General features: G+C 41.2%; 1 protein-coding gene across 5 annotated transcripts in view; it reads right to left on the bottom strand.

Moving 5' to 3' along the window:
- The window catches only part of sdk2a (sidekick cell adhesion molecule 2a), a 93,440-nt gene that overhangs the window by 14,369 nt on the left and 61,709 nt on the right, over positions 1–17,362 (bottom strand). For all 5 annotated transcript variants that reach the window (XM_067570481.1, XM_067570483.1, XM_067570486.1 and 2 more), the window contains 21 exons: positions 14,656–14,767; positions 14,034–14,224; positions 13,708–13,791; positions 13,380–13,574; positions 12,787–12,903; positions 12,344–12,511; positions 11,837–11,939; positions 10,777–10,953; positions 10,373–10,509; positions 9,516–9,663; positions 8,153–8,293; positions 7,614–7,795; positions 4,446–4,561; positions 3,988–4,183; positions 3,796–3,894; positions 3,517–3,708; positions 3,145–3,266; positions 2,875–2,984; positions 2,414–2,564; positions 287–524; positions 75–190 (listed from right to left, as the gene is read on the bottom strand). In XM_067570481.1, coding sequence (XP_067426582.1) covers positions 75–190; positions 287–524; positions 2,414–2,564; positions 2,875–2,984; positions 3,145–3,266; positions 3,517–3,708; positions 3,796–3,894; positions 3,988–4,183; positions 4,446–4,561; positions 7,614–7,795; positions 8,153–8,293; positions 9,516–9,663; positions 10,373–10,509; positions 10,777–10,953; positions 11,837–11,939; positions 12,344–12,511; positions 12,787–12,903; positions 13,380–13,574; positions 13,708–13,791; positions 14,034–14,224; positions 14,656–14,767 — 3,095 coding nt within the window. The remainder of the gene's footprint in view (positions 1–74; positions 191–286; positions 525–2,413; positions 2,565–2,874; positions 2,985–3,144; positions 3,267–3,516; positions 3,709–3,795; positions 3,895–3,987; positions 4,184–4,445; positions 4,562–7,613; positions 7,796–8,152; positions 8,294–9,515; positions 9,664–10,372; positions 10,510–10,776; positions 10,954–11,836; positions 11,940–12,343; positions 12,512–12,786; positions 12,904–13,379; positions 13,575–13,707; positions 13,792–14,033; positions 14,225–14,655; positions 14,768–17,362) is intronic.

Genomic DNA, 17,362 nt, shown 5'->3' on the forward strand with positions numbered 1-17,362 from the left:
TGGACAATCTTGCTTTATACTACTTGAATTCTGAAATGCAAATCACTCTTGCGGTGTGATTGTTGACTGCTGACCTTGTACCCGAGGATGAGTCCATTGCGATCAGTCTCTGAGACTTCCCCCCAGCGCACCAAGATGCTGCTGGAAGTGGTGGCGAAGGCTGAGACATTGGTGGGACCGCTGGAAGGCACTAAAGCAAGAGGTAGAGGCCGGAGTTTAAAATACAAAGCCCACCTGTGTAACTAAGCATGTATTGGCATGCGTATGAATATATTTCCTTCCTTACCAGACTCCCTGGTCCTGCCATGGACTGGCTGGCTCCATGGCCCTGAGCCAATACCATTGATGGCCTGAACTCTGACCTCATACTCCATCCACTCCTCCAGGTCCTCGATAGTGAACTCCCTCTCCAGCCGGTCCACGATGACATGTGAAAGCACGCCGCCTTTAGATCCGGCTTTAGAGTACTGGACCCGGTAGCCAACGAGATCTGGATTCCCATTGTACTCCCACTCTGGAAGAGGCTAAGAGGATTTTTTTTGTTTTGTTTTTATACCCCCAGTTCTAGCAAGATCAATTTAAATGGCATCATAACTGAGTGCATAATGAAGCAATAAGCCATGAGAGGCCGTACTTTACAGTGATTTCAGAACAGCTGAGAGGTACTGTCAGTAACGGTAAGAAGCAATATGGGAAGTGAGGCTGAACCCTCTCAGCACTTAGCACTGCATCAAGTGGCTATTCTAAAACACAGTAATACTCCACTGTATAAAAATAACATCACATTCACTATATCTGTTAAATCAATAATGATATAAACCTATTATTCATATATTTGTATTTAAGCAGTGCTTGAAAATCAATCAAAAGCACCGTTGCTATGCTTGCTATGCAAAGCATAAATATAGCTTTGAATGATTTTTAGCACATTAATGTTTTAATTAACTGTTGTGCCATCACAAGTGTAATTTGAGGGTGTTTGCGGCCACTTAAAAGAGTCACTCAGCGAGTCTGACTTGAAAACTAGACATACTTGTTTTATGCATTCTTTATACAGTATTTAATACTGACACAAGCTCGTAAGTGAGCATGATGAATGAGCAAAGACTCTGTGTGCCAAAGTGCAAATCAAACGGCTTGAAGCTATCGTTTGTTCCAGCCTCCATCAAGCTTCTGAACTGTAATGCTAAATCTTAGTGCAATAGAGGATGGTGCAATAAATACACTTAGCACTTTTGCACTTTAATTCTTACAGTTTCTTTTTAAGCCTTTGTGCTGTCAATGTCAAATGTATAGTCTCATGTCTCTTTTATGTTTTTAAGAGGTTTTTATGTGAAGCAACTGTCTAGCATCATGAGAAACACTTCTCATGTTTTTGTGATGTATTTTATGTGAAGAAAAGTACCGTAGCACTGTGCCCTCTTCTCTACTCTACTCAACTTGACATGAATAAATGTACTGCACTAATGTTTATGAAAGTGCTGGTTTTTTAAATTAATGTGGCCTTGATTCAAATCAAGACTTCCATGCCATGGATACAAAGCGGACCACAAAATTTGACTACAGTTTAATACAGTTTAACACCCAGCTTTTGAAAAGGACCTCGATCATTGAGCTGTGTCATTAATTTGTAGAGCCATATCACACAGCTGACATCCCTCTGCTGTTAATTCTAGGTAACATGCATCCTTTTTTAATCCTACAGGAGCTGCAGGAATAGCTCAAGCCTTGGTGCACAGACATGATAAAGGACAGATGTAGAAAAGAATGCATTGGCCAAATGATGACGCAGAAAGCAGCTATCATCAAGGACAACATGCATTCCAACACCTCATCAGTGCCATCACCTGTATTCATTATAACGGCCCCCAGAGTATGACAATAGATTTACAGAAGAAGGAAAAGGCAACCATGAACAAAATATGGCACACAATGAAGGCATTAAAAAGTGTGCTGAAATCTAAATTGAGTTTTGGAACAGGAGGTATACTTGTGAGTCACTTGAGTTGAAAGCAACTGTCATACACTTACCATTTGATGTTTAACTTTTTTAATATTTGAAAAATTGGATTTTAGTCATTTTTATGAGAAAAATTTAATTTCTTAAATCAGATTTTACAACGTTTATCTTACAGAAGTTGCATCCAATTAATATCCCAAGGGCATTTTGCCAATTTGGTCCTTTCCCAAGATGATTTTTTACCATAACAGCTAGAAGCACAAAAAAGACAGCAATTTCAAATAGCTTATAGGCATGCAAAGGCATACTAAAATCTACAGCGTAAAATTTCAATAGTCCAAGTCTGAATAGGAACAACCCAGACATGCATATCTAAATCTAATAATATTCTAATAAAAATAACTTTATACAGTCTGGCTCAGGCCCATTGTGCAATGAGCTGTGAAAACTTACCACCCAGCGAAGCCACAGGCTGGTCTCACTGGCTGTGCGCAGAGTGACATTGGCAGGGAAGATGTCTGGGGGGGCCTGCAGGGTTTGGATCTTCCTAGAGGGCTGACTGGGAGGACTGGTGCCCACAATGTTTACCTGACGCATTCGGAACCTGGGGTGAAGAAAACCAGCTGATCGTGGATAAATGATCTTAAGGTGGGTGTTTAGTGATGAAATGCTAGTGATACATGAAATGAGTATATTAAATTACTTTAGATTGGATTATATGAAACTTTAATGATGCCCATAAGGAAATTGGGTCATTGTACAAGCGGAGAATAGATTCTTTTTATGAGTAGAGATCTGAAGAAAATAACAACAAGGCTATTAGGATAATCAGTGACAGATTCATAGGTAGGTGTGCAAGATGCTTTATTATATGTATGGCAATTGTGCAAATGTATGTTGGTGTGTGTGCTCACCTGTAGAAAGTATAGGGGTTCAGGTCCAGGACCTCCAGTGATCTTGCATCAGGCTCATTAGCCAGCTGATGAACCACCAGCCACTCTTCATTTTCTCCGATTATACCAATCTGAAATGCATACAGAGGAAGTGGTGATAGCAGCAGCTAAACAAATTAAACAATTAAGCTGGTATTGCAAAAGCTGTGCAACAATATTAAAACATCAAACAGCTTGCAAAAGAAACTCTGACTGTTCTCATTACTTTAAAATAGATATGAAACGTCTCACCTGGGCTTCAACCTGCCAACGGGAAATGGATGTCTTGCCATCATAACCAGGTTTGAACTGCAGCGTGACAGAGCGAGGACCAATGTTGGAGATGGCTAAATTGGTTGGAGGACCGGGCAACTCTGTGAAAGATGATGGAGGAGACGGATTTAAAGGAAATGAATAACATTCAGTTCATCTGTGCTTTTAGAAATAGCTGAGGAGAAATTTATTGAGTTATAGCCAGTAAAGTAACTGGTTGTAACCCTTTCAGTGAGTAGTGTGGCCCAAACATTACCAAAGAAAAGAGAAAACATTTCAAGTCCTAGGGAGAGCTAAAGTTGAGTCGAATAGATGACCCATTGTTATGTTAGAGTTAATTAAACTACTGACCTGGTGGTACACCGGAGGAGATAGTGGAGGAAGAGAGCTGACCCTGGCCTTTGGAGGTCATAGCTGCCACCTGGATGGTGTAAGTGGTGAGCGCAGTGAGCCCTGTCACCTTGTACTCTTGAGTCAGGTTGGGCAAATAATGAGTCACCCGAGTATTGGTCCTGTTGAACTCCTCCCAAGAGATACGATAGCCTGAAAGTGTTACATAGTGCTCACAGTAAATAAAGCTTGGTGAGAGAAGCAAAGAAGAAATGTTAACGTTACATCTTTATCAATTACCCGTGAGAAGACCATTTTTCTCTTGTGGTTCCTTCCAGCTGACTTTTAGTGAGGTGTCCAAGATGTCAGTGAAACTAAGGTGTCCCACAGCACCAGGGGCTATAAAAAATGATAAACAATAGGTAGTACGTGAACAGCCTGACTTGTAATTATCCACAAATACTATATAGTATCCTGAATGGGGACACTTACTATCTTCATGGGTGCGTATCCGCTGAGGCTGGCTGCGCGGGCCGTCTCCGGGGGTTGTGAAGCACAATACTGATGAGTAGTATTCTGTGAACCTTTTAAGGCCAGAGATGTAACCAACGTGAACAGTGTCCTGAAAGTTGGGGCGCACAGTGACCACGGTGACCTCATTTGCACGATTGGGTTCCCATGCCAACAGCTGGAAGTGATGTGATAAGGGACAAGATGTTAATGTGTACATTTTAGTCACAAACATTTTTTTTTAATTTCGATAAAGTAAAAACACAAATAAAAACCATTCCAATAAAAGCTTTAGACATCTGCTAAGCCTTGATTTACAGAGAAAATTACGTTTTTCTATACAATCCATCTCCCAATTGCCCCTAATGAGATTTTGCCCACAGATGCTCTTCTACCTCTGACCACTAGAGTGCACCAGTTGACAGAAAGGGGCTACTCACCTTGTATCCCTGGTTGATTCCATTGATAAACTGAGGGCTTGGGGCACTCCAGGTAAAACGCACTGTGGTGGAGTTGACAGCCTCTGCGTGTACATTTCCTGGTGGCACAGTGGGCACTGATCCAGACGACGGAAAGAGAAAAAACGACAAAGACAGAGAGGGGGAGTGAATCAGAAAGAGGGAGAGAGGAGGAGGGACAGAGACGCAGAGAGAAAGAGAGGGAGAGAATAGTGATGAGGCAGAGAAAGCAGAAACTTGAAAATGTACAACAGGCACTTTCAGACCAGCCTTGTTTAGAGCGTGAGAATCAGACTGAAGCATTTTTATTTTGGCTCATTTGTGGAGGTAAGAACATGCCAATCAAACTGGGTGTGAGAGCGATTGCCTCAGGCGGCTTCCAGGTGAACCCTGCAGCAGTTTGTTTGAAGTAAGCATGCCATTCTGATGTAACACCGGAAAACAGCCGGGGACTCACACATCAATGAAGCTGATTGGCCAGTATTGGTCCTCATATTTCTGTGCTATCCTTGGTTCTCATTGAGTATATTTAAATGCACATTATGACCCACTCTTGTGTTTTTTAATGGAGTAAGTGACAGAAGCATCCAATTAATGAGAGCTAAAAGAACATGAGTGGCTTGTTCACTGTCATTATTCACTGACAGTGACTTGGATGATGAAATTATTATTTATTTTTGGCAAGGGAAGTGAGTTGAAAATAGATGTTTTCCATACTTTCCAGGTTTTAAAGTTCCTTAATTAAACACAACAATCAAATGTGTTACAGTACATTTGTTGATTTGCAAATTCAACAGACTGATTTGGACTTGCTCATTAATTGATTGATTGATCAGGCATCAAACAAAGTATGCTGATGTGTGTGCCAGATAGAATCTATCGTTTCTGAAGCATTTGAAGTATTTTGTAATCATCCAGCGAAAAGAAACGGACAAAAATAGACACACAGACACACACACACACACACACACACACACACACACACACACCTTGGTAGATACAGAGCAATGTAAAGGAATATGGAGATTACACATAGAGAAAAGACCAGATAAACCATTTGAAAAGAAATTATTATCAAAGGAGACAAAAAAATCAATGAGAGACTATAATGAGACGCTGCTTTATAGCATTGCTGAGGCTTTCATGAGCAGCATAGTCATAATAGAGAGAGGAATTGAGGAATGCGCATGAGTTTATTTGTGTGAGATAAACCCACTGGGTTACAAGAGAAGCCTGGCTTGGCTAAAGATAAGAAAGTATTTAAGCTAACATTTTTATATCTGATTTTCTGTCTTGTTTTTTGTCTAATCAAGTATTTTAAACTTGATTATCTCAAAAAGCTACATAAATAAATCATCTGGAACATGAAATCCCTGTTCTAGGCAAATATACAGCACAAGTTGGACACAACATCTTGTAAAATCTAATATAATCAAAATGTCTGCCTCTCTAATAACTGTATCTGAGCAGGGAGTGGAACAGACTAAAGAGAGGAAACACTCCTAATTTTCTTATGAGAGCTCTTCAGAATATTTAGTGAGTCTGGTGTAGAGGATCTCTGTTCATTGAGTGGATTTAACATGACAGGGATTCTGAGATATGTGAGTATGTTAAGCCTTCAAAAGCTTTATATACAAGTTAAATGAATTTAAAATCAATATGGAAGCCAGAACTGCATATATAAAAGCAGGAGCAATACCCTCTTTCTTGTGTTTGTTGAAGTCTAGCAGCAGCATTTTAAACTGACTGTAATCTATGAATTGACTTTTTAGGAACGCCAGTGAGGAACATTATTCAATCTCCATATAATAAAAACATGGATTAACCTTTCAACACGCTGATGCATTAGCTACTTTGGCTATATTTCTTGATAAAAAAGTCAGTGTGTTAATGTATGGTTTAAAAGGTTAAGGCACACTGTAAAATCACACCTCGGCTTTTCTCTGCAGACTGTTCAGAGGAGCCAGATTCCAAACCTATCTAAATGCGTGTGTCTTTGGATTTGGTGGCAAAAATAATCTTAGATTTGTGTCAGTTTAATTTTACAGTCACAAATGTGACTTTCATCCTCTGACGATTTTTAATAGACAAGGATTTTGAATAGACAGGGAGGCAAAGCACATAAGGTGTTGGAACCACAGGGCGTGACAGAAATATATAGCTAGATGACACCGGGGAAAGTTCCCGATGTGTGTTCTAATTATATTACTCCGCATGTACAATAAGAAAAGAAGTCAACCGAGGCAGCTTCCATAGGAAACATCGACAGGTTTGTCAGAAGTCTGATGCACATCATCACCTGGTAATTTTTGTGCCAAATCAATTAAACATGTAATCAGAGAGGCTGACCAAAGTCTCCAGGTGGTCAATATGAGCATTTTTCTTTTTTTATGAAGTCTTTGCGTCAGAAAAAAACCCTTAATGACAGTTGGGCTTATTCATAGAGCCCTTTTTAAGAAAGGCACAAGATTCAAAAGCAGAGGATACAAACAGTAAGCCATGCCAAAAGAAAAAAATTGTAATTAAATAGATGATGGAGTAAAAATCGACAAGAGGAAAGTGATCAATCTAGACATATAAACGAACAAGTAAAACCATGGATTGAATTTCTTAAAAAAGACTGGCGAAGTTATCAGCTCATGTCAGCACACAATTTGTTCTATTCTACGGCAACATTTGTTGGGAAATGAGTTATATAAAACCTGACAAAAACAGGTAAGTAGTGCTTGGAGGCAAATATCACTTACATGGCCATGTATTTTTCATTCCTTTCAAAACCTTGCTGCTGTAGTCTGCACCAACCACACGTAAAACTGTCGTAGTCTTAAAGTGTGTGAATCACCTTTTCAAGGTTAGCAAAGGATTACAAGAAGTGTACTGTGGAGAAAACACGGCTGTACAACACCTTAATTTGATCATTAAAAACAGATGATTGGATTAACTATCAGTCACAAGTTTCATGCCGCGGGCTTAACATTAGCTATGGGACCATCATGATGAGGATGCAGGTAATGACTAGAATTTGTAAAACCAAATAAAGTCATCTCACACTTACAGCAACTAAGCTGGGTCCAGTTGCACTAGGATGCTCGGGTTGCTGGTGCATTTATGGAAACATATAACATGATATACATGTGTGTTGATCCTCACCCCCTTGTAGTGTCCATTCAGTCACTTTGTGGCTATAGGTGCCCCTGCCTGCTCCATTATAGGCTGCCACCTCGATCTCATAGTTGGTCCAGATGATGAGTTCCTCCAGGAGCAGACTGGTCTGGTCTGGGTTGGTGATATTTTTCATCTGGCAATCTACTGGAAGCCCTGATAGACAGTACCTGGCAGCAGAGGGAGTAATCGATGGATGGAGGGAGAGAGAGACAGACAGGCAAATATATAGATGTATTAGAATACAAATTCTCAGAAAAAAGAGAGGGAGGGGGAGTAGTGATGAAAGAGAAGGTGTGCAGAATAGTTATAAAATGGTTACAAAAAGAGAGGTGACAACAGATGAATGGAGAGGAAGGTATTTAATTGGTACCAATTATTCCATTGCTGGGGTGAGTGAGAATGAAGCGAAATGGAGAGGAAGAAAAGAAGCTGACATACCAGTTATTATCACATCTGAATGGCATTGGCCCAGAGAGGCACCTATCCCTGGGAAGAAATTAGGCAGGTTGTCATGGTCTTCTTACCTGATGATGTAACCTTGGAGTGGACCATTCTGATGGCTCTCTGGGGGTGGCTGCCATTGGATCATTATGGACTGATTGGTGCGGCCACTTGCAATGACTGTCTGAGGGGGAGCACTGGGAGGCTCTTCGGGGAGAGTTAGCCTGCCGCAGTTAAAAAAAAAAAAGAAAAAGAAAAGAGAGGTGAAAGAAGAGACAAAGAGTGAAGCCATGCATTAATTATCAAGAGTTTCCGCATATTTCTATCCCATTTCATCATAGACATCAAATCATAATAAAGCCCATGTTTGGTATTTTTTAGAACACCACAAAGCAAAGTTGGGATAAGTGTGGCTGTGTCTTTGACCAAAACATATTCTGTACAATACTGTCCGCAGAGGGACATCTTGCTGTGGCATGATAAGGATCAAAGAGGCCTTGGTGAAAATGGAGCAGCACAACAGAGAGAAAGAGCAAGTGAGAGAAAGATATAAAAGAACAAGAAAGAGAGATCCAGGCAGACTTTTCCCTTAAGTCAATTTAAGATGACATCTTGATTTCTTCTCAGTGCACCGGAGCACTGCTCTGGAGGAGATAAAGCAGAGTGTTTAGGATCAAAGAGGTGTGCCAGAGAGATGCCTCAGAAAAGCCCTGCACTCTCATTGACGCTCAGTCACCCTCCTGTGGTGCGCTGTTCTCTGGGCACATTCACATAAGAATGAATGTGAATGTTTGGTGCAAAAGGTGAGTGATGGGTAGTGATGCCTTTCAGTTTGAGGGAGTTCCTTGCTGCAGGTATAAAAGCAGCAAATGGGTTGTGTTGATGTGGACGAGACCAGAAAGAAGTATGCATTGGTGAATTGCGATAGACTGTGTGTGTATGTGTGTGTGTGTGTGTGTGGTGGGTGTATATGTGTGGTGGGTGTGCCTGCATGATTGTGACGGTTTCGTCTTGCTAGTCAAGAGAATTCACTTGAGATTTGAGTCTGTGTGAAGCTCTGCCTCTTTCAAGCCTTTCTGTATTTTACTCAGGAAGTGCGGCAAAGACAGTGAATAGGAGGGAGAGAGATGAAGCTGGGTCAGCGCTCCCATCAAGTCTTCACAAAGCACAATTTCAGCTCATTCACAGTTTTATCTTGAAAAGGCCCCATCCCGAAGCCGGCTCATCTCTCACTCGCTCCCACAGGAGTGAAGACCGAAAAGTGGACTTACAGGAAATAATCACTGGATTTTCTATTGAACTGTCAAGACAAGTAGGGAGAACGGGTTGTTCCAGAGCTGTGAAAGCCCTCAAAGTGCAATGCTGTTCTCACTGCTGACGTATACTATGTTACAGAGACAGCTAGTAACTTTTTTAATATTCAGAACAGCTCAGTGCAGTACCCACCGGTCAGTCTCTTTGCTGAACTGGCCTCTGCCCACGTCATTGACAGCACACAGGCGGAACTGGTAGGAACGGGCTGGGATGAGACCACCAACAGTAACCCCGGTAGACTCCGGTTCAATGTTGGCCAGCAGCACGGTCCAAGGGGCATCTGAGACGGAGAAGACGCACTGTGAGCAACAGCGAGTGAACGATACAATAAATGACCTTGCGAGAAGCATTTACATTCTCTTCCACAAATCTCTTCAGCACTTGCAAACTCAAATCTAAATTCAATGTTTCCCTGACTATTATCGCACACTGTTGTTTCATTTTATAGTGATAATATTGAAACTACTGATGAAAAACAAGTGTTTTATTTTGTATACACTCTAAATATCAGATTGAAATTCAATTATCCAAGAGCCAGATCCCATCTGCATCCTCGGATTCATTTTCCTCTTAATGAGTTGTCATCTTCTCAGTTAGCCTGAGCTTCGATGAGAAATGGCTGAACAATTTACTCTCTATGGGTGAAAGCATTCCCGCTTCTTTGATTTTATCATTGGAATGGAAGATAAGAACATTGGACATCAACACAATTTGGTTCCCCTTATCATTCGCAAAGAAGCACATAGGTGAAGCAATTGAGTTATACTGATTGCAGAGGGTAAGAGAGGATGCCACTGCCAATTTTAGGGGCACAATCGAAATGTAATATAAGAGGTGTAGCAAATGAGTGCTTCCAAGGCATATAAATAACAATATTGCCTTTAAAATGACAAACAAGAAACAATAAAAGCATCACTTTTTTGAGCAATGTGCACTGTTAAGGGTGACACTGGTGCCTGGGTGATAGAGAATCACACTGAACCACTCACTGTTTTCTGAGACTTCCAAGATATAGCGGATCAGAGGACTGTTTCCATCAAAAGCCTGTGCCCATGTGAGGTTGATGGCCCTTTTCTCTGTGGCACTCAGAACTGCTATTGGATTTTCTGGAGCATGAGGAAGTTGCCTGTATTTAGTAAGGAGGGGAAAGTGATAAAGTGAAATATAATCGGACAAGAGACGCAGCAAATAAGAAAATTAAACAGTCAAACTGCAAGTCTTGCAAATAATAGTTAGTATATATTTGTTTTTGATGGATTGGAGAGGAAAGCACTGATAAACCACAACAGTGGACAACACACCCATCCATCATGTCCCGGTCAGACATAAATAAGAGAGAAAAAAATACAGATGGCTAGATAAGACGAGGGAGACGTGAGGTAAATATGCAGACCTGACTCGGAGGTGGGCACTGCGGGAGTCATTGCCACCCACTGAGGTCACCCTGCAGGTGTATGTTCCGATGTCACCCGACCACGTCTGGGAGATGTGCAGGGTCCCGTCGGGATCCAGCCGCAAGCGGGGCGACGTGTTCACGTCAATCATCGAGCCGCTCTTCTCCCACACATACCTGGAGGTATGTACATGGGTATGTGAGGGTAGTAAACACATACGACAGAGGGACGCACACACACACACACACACACACACACACACACTCACATTTTAACACTCTGTATCTCTGAGTGTTGTGACAGTAAATCTGTTTGCTTTGTGTCAGTTCATACAGCAAAACACAGAAGGCGCTGACACCAATGAAAAGCCTTGTGAGGCCGATGGCAAAATGATTTGAATCTAAAAACCATCTCTCTCTGCCACACATACAGTATAAAATCTCTCCCCTATGCCATTTCTCTCCCTGTCACATACCCAACCACACTTATGCACCCCCCCCCCCCCTGCAACCCGCATACACATGCACACGTATGCACACACTAGGAGCTCCTGTGATTAATTGTGACTGTTTGGGCTCTCCAGCTAATCTCCTCTGTGTTGCGTTTAATTAAAGGCGCTGTCTGAAGTTATTACTCTGTTTACATATTCATCTGTTTACCCCGCGATCTGATCAATGTCATGGCCCCACAGGTGACAAGCACTCTAATCACTGGGCTCCATAGACATCATTTCACCCCCTCTGAGACAGATGCATGTACACATACTCTATCACGCTCAAGATTGTCTGAAGAGAGAGGAAAAGCGACTGACTAATTCCTCAATCTGACTAAGAGTTTCAAAGTCTTCCCATAGGAGGTCGTCTAAGGGATAAACATTACAAGATCTCTTACGGATTTCATAAAGTAATTAAGCACAACATTGATATCCTTGTTTTCTAGACTGGGGTTACATCAAGAAATTGTTGCAAAACATATCTGTGACTGTATGTGATAGATTAATTGAAGCTAGAAAAAAAAAAATCAAATATTCATAAAAATTTTCACAAAATTCATCATCACCTAACAGTGACACTGGGGTCGTGGGTCACACCGCAAGTCATAACAGCCTTGGTCCCTTTGATGACACTCTGGTCTTGTGGCGGCTTAGTGATGCGGGTACGTGCTGTGAACACACACAGATGTTGTTATTCAGAGGGTGTTTGAACAGCGGATTGAACTGAGCTTACTAGAGCAGCTTTCACTTAATGTCTGTTGGTGAATCATACGGTATTTCAAATGGGTGGAGTATTTTTCAAGGCTTTTAAAGAGTGGTAATGTGAATTTATGCACAGAAAATGAGTATGCGCATGAGTCATCCCACTATATAGTCAGAATGTCTTGACAATGACCTGCATGAACCAGGTATTTATTGTATCTAGAAGTAAACAAGTCATGGATTTAAATAAAAGATGTTTAGGGTGGTCTCATAGTTGGCAGTATTTTTCACACATGCTGGACAAGGTAGAAAATGAAGACAGAAGTGTTTGCAGACGATGCGAACAATATAAATGTTTCTGTTATGCTTACCCCAGACTACTAGGTCGGCTGAAGCTTCATCAATGCCTCTGGAGTTGCTGGCCATGCAGGTGTAAGTACCAGCATCAGACAGGTGGGAGGGACTGATTAGCAGGCTACCCGACTCCAGCAGGGTGAACCTGGGCAGCTGGACCGAGCCACTGGCCAAGACACGTTCACCTGCAGGGAGGGGAGGGGTGGAAGTGATTGATGGTATAGCGATGAGAAGAGGGGGGAAAAGGGGAGGGGAGGACAGGGAGCAAGAGAGATTAGTGTATTGGAGAAATGTCAGGGAAAACAAACAGGAGGGAAAGCACCACAACAAAAGCAAAGAAGTACAGCTTGTTTGGTGAAATCGCATATTCTCAATCCTTTCCATGTTGTCTAACTTTGACAAGTCCAAATGCAGCATAATGAAGCCCCCCCTCTGAACCTCACACTGTTAGCCCACGCACCTTTCTGCCAGGTGATTGCTGGCCTTGGGGCTCCTGAGGTCTCACAGTGCAGAATGACTGACATGCCGTCAATCACTGCACTGTCAGCAGGGCCAGCAGTGATGTTGGGAGCGATACCTGAGACGGGAGGGGTCACACAAACACACACACACACACACACACACACACACACACAAAAATCAGGTGAAACAGAGGTGATAATGACAGACATAAACAGATTTCTCCCTAATAAAGCAGACAGCAGCTGAGAGCTTAATAGACTTGACAAAACGGGCGGCTGTCAGGTCTCATTCTCCAGGACAGCTCTGAGAAACTGACAAGGCGTCTCCATCTCACTGCTTCTCCTGCACATTCTCTGATTCAAAAATAGCCAATAATTGCCCGAGCACCCAAGGTGACAAACCTGTCACGCGAAGAGATATATAGATAGATGGGTGTAGGAGGAAAGACAGAAGAGAGGGAGAAAAGAGGATTAGAAATGAGAACAGAGGAGCGGATTTGAGAATAAGAAAGGGAGGGAACAGAGAGGGAAGATGAACGGAATTAAGCAGCAGACGTGCAGATAGCTTTGGAAAATTTTCAAGGGGACATACTAGTAACAGCTAGGTAGGTGTTTGTCTGGATCTCTCCTGCGAGATTGCGGGCAAAGCACTGAAACATCCCTGTGTCATCTGGCAGAAGACCGTTGATCTGTAGACTGCCTCCTACCAAAACCCTGTACCTGGGGATCTTCACCGGGCTGATAGGCACTGCATCTTTATACCACACTATGTCTGGCTGAGGTGTGCCTGCAGAGGAAGGAGAGGATTTATTTTTTTCCATGTCACTGTGACCCTTTTGTTCTTTTTGGGGTTTTTTTTTCATGCTTTCTTGCTCTTTCGCAAATGCAGTAGCAGAAAGAAAAAAACAAACAGCACTAACCTCGTGCCTGACAGGGGATATCCACCACCTTTTCCATCTCTGCGCTGATGTGACTCGGTGGCTCTTTTACAAACAGAGGATACTCTGTTTCAGAGAGGAAAAAAAAAGCAAACACATCCATTAAAGCCTTTAAAAACAACTCACACACCGTCAGTTCTTTTTTATCTCGACCCTTCTCTGTTGAACTAGCAGAGACTCAATTACTGAAATATAAATGGCGACAGAATGTTCTCTCAACATGGGAGTCAGCATGCTGATGTAATATTTGGATAATTTAGACTCAATTACTTTGCACAAGGTTAAAATGTAAGCTGTGGGTTATTTACCAAGAACGTGCAGGAAGGCCCCAGCAGTGACTGACGGCACGCTGCTACTGCGGAGTGACGCCTCACACTCGTAGTAGCCGCTATCACTGACTGCAGGCAAACTGATGACCAATCTACGGCCGAAGTCTCGGATCCCCGTATTGACCACAACCCCATCTTTCCTCCAAGTAATACTCATTTTGACAAGGGGTCTAGAGGAGAAAAAGATGAAAAGGAGAAAAAGAGAGCAAGAGATCGGGAGCGTGGTTTTTAATACAGATTCATATTCTGTTTCAAGGTTCCAGAGCATTGAGGGAGCAACGGGATACATATGTCATTCTGATTAAGTCTTTGAATTGGAGATAATAGTCAGAATTCAGGACTGGGACTGCATGAGATAGGGAGAACAGAGTGAAGCCCTGAATCAAAGGGAAGAATGGAGGAGAGGTACAAAATGAGAGATGTACAAAACACTTCTCTATCATGTTCAGACAAAAGATTTCATTTAAATCACAAAATATCAGATGTAGAGGTGAGAAAAGTGGAGGTGTATTGATAATGTGTGCATATCTGAGTCTATATTTGCATGTGATTTTTCTTCAGTTTCCTCGTGTGTCTGTGTGAAAAATTTAAAAGGAGATACCTCGCATTGGCAACACACTCCATGATAGCCTCGTTTCTCCCCACGGTTACACTGGTGTTCTTCGGGGAGACGATGATAGAGGGGGCGATGGGGTCTGCAGGTCCTCCCACATCTATCACACACACACACGCACACACACACACACGTAAGTACACAGATAGAAAAAAGTGAAAAAATCTATAAACTATATGCAGACCTTAGATTAAGCCTGTGCATCTGCCTGATATAGCCAATTGAGCATGACTGGATCCTTACACAGAGACTGACAATCTGTCATTATCACCACTAGCTAGCCAGCATGCTATTACCCAACTATTAACACCCCTGTCTTTACTTTAGATCCTTTTTCTAGTGCACACAGCATTTCCTGGGCACGGTGTTAGCCCAGGTGTTAGAAGCCATTATGTAGCATAATTGAGACAAACACAAAAGGCGATTAAATGCAGCACCATCACTCACGGGTTTCACGGAGCCTCCAGCCAACCATCGATTCACTGCCCTCAATCAGTGATCTCTCTCTGAATCTGATCTCATTTTCCCCCACCTCCCCGGAGTATGGGTATGGGCCTGTGCGCTTATATGTGTTTGAGTGATTGCACGTTTATGATGCATGTGTGTGTATCGTGTCTGTGCGTGCCTGTGTGTGTCCACATTCATTTGTGAAGTTAAGTGCAGGGCTATCCCTGGGTTTATAGGGTACCTAATCAAGTTTTTATTGTTATTATTGTTATTGTTAATTATACATCCTGTGGATGGCATATTACTGGCACATGTATTGCACTATATTTGTCTTATTTGCACTATACTTGTTGTCATTATTGTTTTTTTTTGCCTTGTTATTGTCCCCCTGACCCCCAGCTCAGCTTAACTTGTGAATATTTAAATTCTTAGTTCCTTTAGCATTTTTGCTTTTTAAAGCCTCGTTGTTGTGTTTTAGTACTTGCGTGGAACGGCATTTCGATCCTTTTGACAGTAAAGTTGACTTTAATTTTGTGCCACCTTATTGTAAATCACACCTTTTCAAGGACCATTTTTGTGGAATCTCAGTTGTGTAATGACAAAGCTTCTGCCTGAATGTACGAGCAGGCGTCCTGAGGGGTTATTGATGTTTGGGTCTGATTTGATTGTTTCATTCAAGTTCCCAGCTTTTCAGTTATGGAGTTTGAACTTTAAAATAAAAAATAAAAAAACAAAATAAAACAACAACAACAACAAAATAGTTCAATATGATGCAAATCACATTTAATAAGTTGCTATGAAAAATACTTTTTAACAATATAATATGTGAAATTAGATTTTTCATACTGTCTCCCATAGCATTCTTGTTATGTAATAAGAAACAAGGAGCTGAGGTTTAAAATTTAAGCCTTGAGTATGTTCACAATGGGCTATGTTTCCACAAGTGAAAGACAGTAAGATACCAACTGTAACAGTAGCCTAATGATGATGCCTAAACCAAACAGCTTCAAACACAAAGAGCGAGGAAGGAACAGAAGCACAAAATAATATTTATCTTCCAGCACATTTAAAGAATGCATTTAACATTTTGAAATGAATACATTTCAACCCGCCGGTCTAACAGCATTAATTAAAAAGGTAATCATAACAGCTGAGAGACACAGAATTTGTGTGGACACAAAGTGGATTTTGAAGCCTTTGTAGACTTTGTTACGGAAGATCCAAACCACTAGGCTCTGGGATGGGTAGAGATAGATAAAGAACAATGTAGTATCTGTCCTTTTAAAGAAGTTTGATTTATTTAATTCAAAAATATTTGGAGGCAGATTTACATGAATAGATATATTTTGCAATACTGTAAGGTTTTAGAATTCTACTCAACCTCCTCATTAATACATATCATCACAGTGGTACAAGCATTATCTTGAGGGTTTTATTGACATTATTATCAATTAGCATAGTGAAGACCGATCAATCCATGTGGAAAAGCTTGCTGTCAAGTCATCAGAAGAGTAAAAAAAAAGAGAAATAAATTAAACAGGTTGCAATGATTTGCTTATGGACTGAGGGATCTATGAGGAAAAATCTAAATCACTTGGGTCTGACGTTATTGGCTAAAATGTAAGATTACACCATTTGGCTGATCTATGTAATTTTTATTGCCTAATTAACTAATGAGATTATGAGGAAAGTTTGATTGGTGTGGGTCTTATGGTCTCTGAGCTCCTGATACATTTAGTGGAGATGGAGACATAGAGGGAGCAGGGAGGAGAAGAGAAGAAGAAGTGATTGATGGGAAGAGAAGAAGAAGAATCCTAACACCACCGATATTCATCTTCTACCGAGTAGAGTAGCTCTTACTCTAAGACTAAACAAAGTTTACCAAGGTCACTAACTGATAGCGGTAGAACTGGTGAATTTTAAAGAGCACATACTATATAAATAATTAATGAAGGATTTATTAATCTTAAGTGTTTTTTGCAGTCATGTTGAACCTTTTAAAAAATGTGACGGTTGCAACTTCTGTATAAAGTTGTCCCCTTCAAATAAAGTGGCTTTTGCTGATATTACATGTTATTAACTATAAGTATATAAATGTTTTTCACATTTTTGTAAATATGCAAACTAAACATTTTTGTTTCGTTCCATTAGGTTTGGCTGTTAATGTCGTCTATGTTTGTCACTGATACAATAAAAACTGGGAATCCATTTGACTTGACTAGAACTCATTTTGTTCTCTAGAAGACAT

The sequence above is a fragment of the Thunnus thynnus genome, chromosome 17 (genome assembly GCF_963924715.1).
Source record: "Thunnus thynnus chromosome 17, fThuThy2.1, whole genome shotgun sequence".
Taxonomy (NCBI): Eukaryota; Metazoa; Chordata; class Actinopteri; order Scombriformes; family Scombridae; genus Thunnus; species Thunnus thynnus.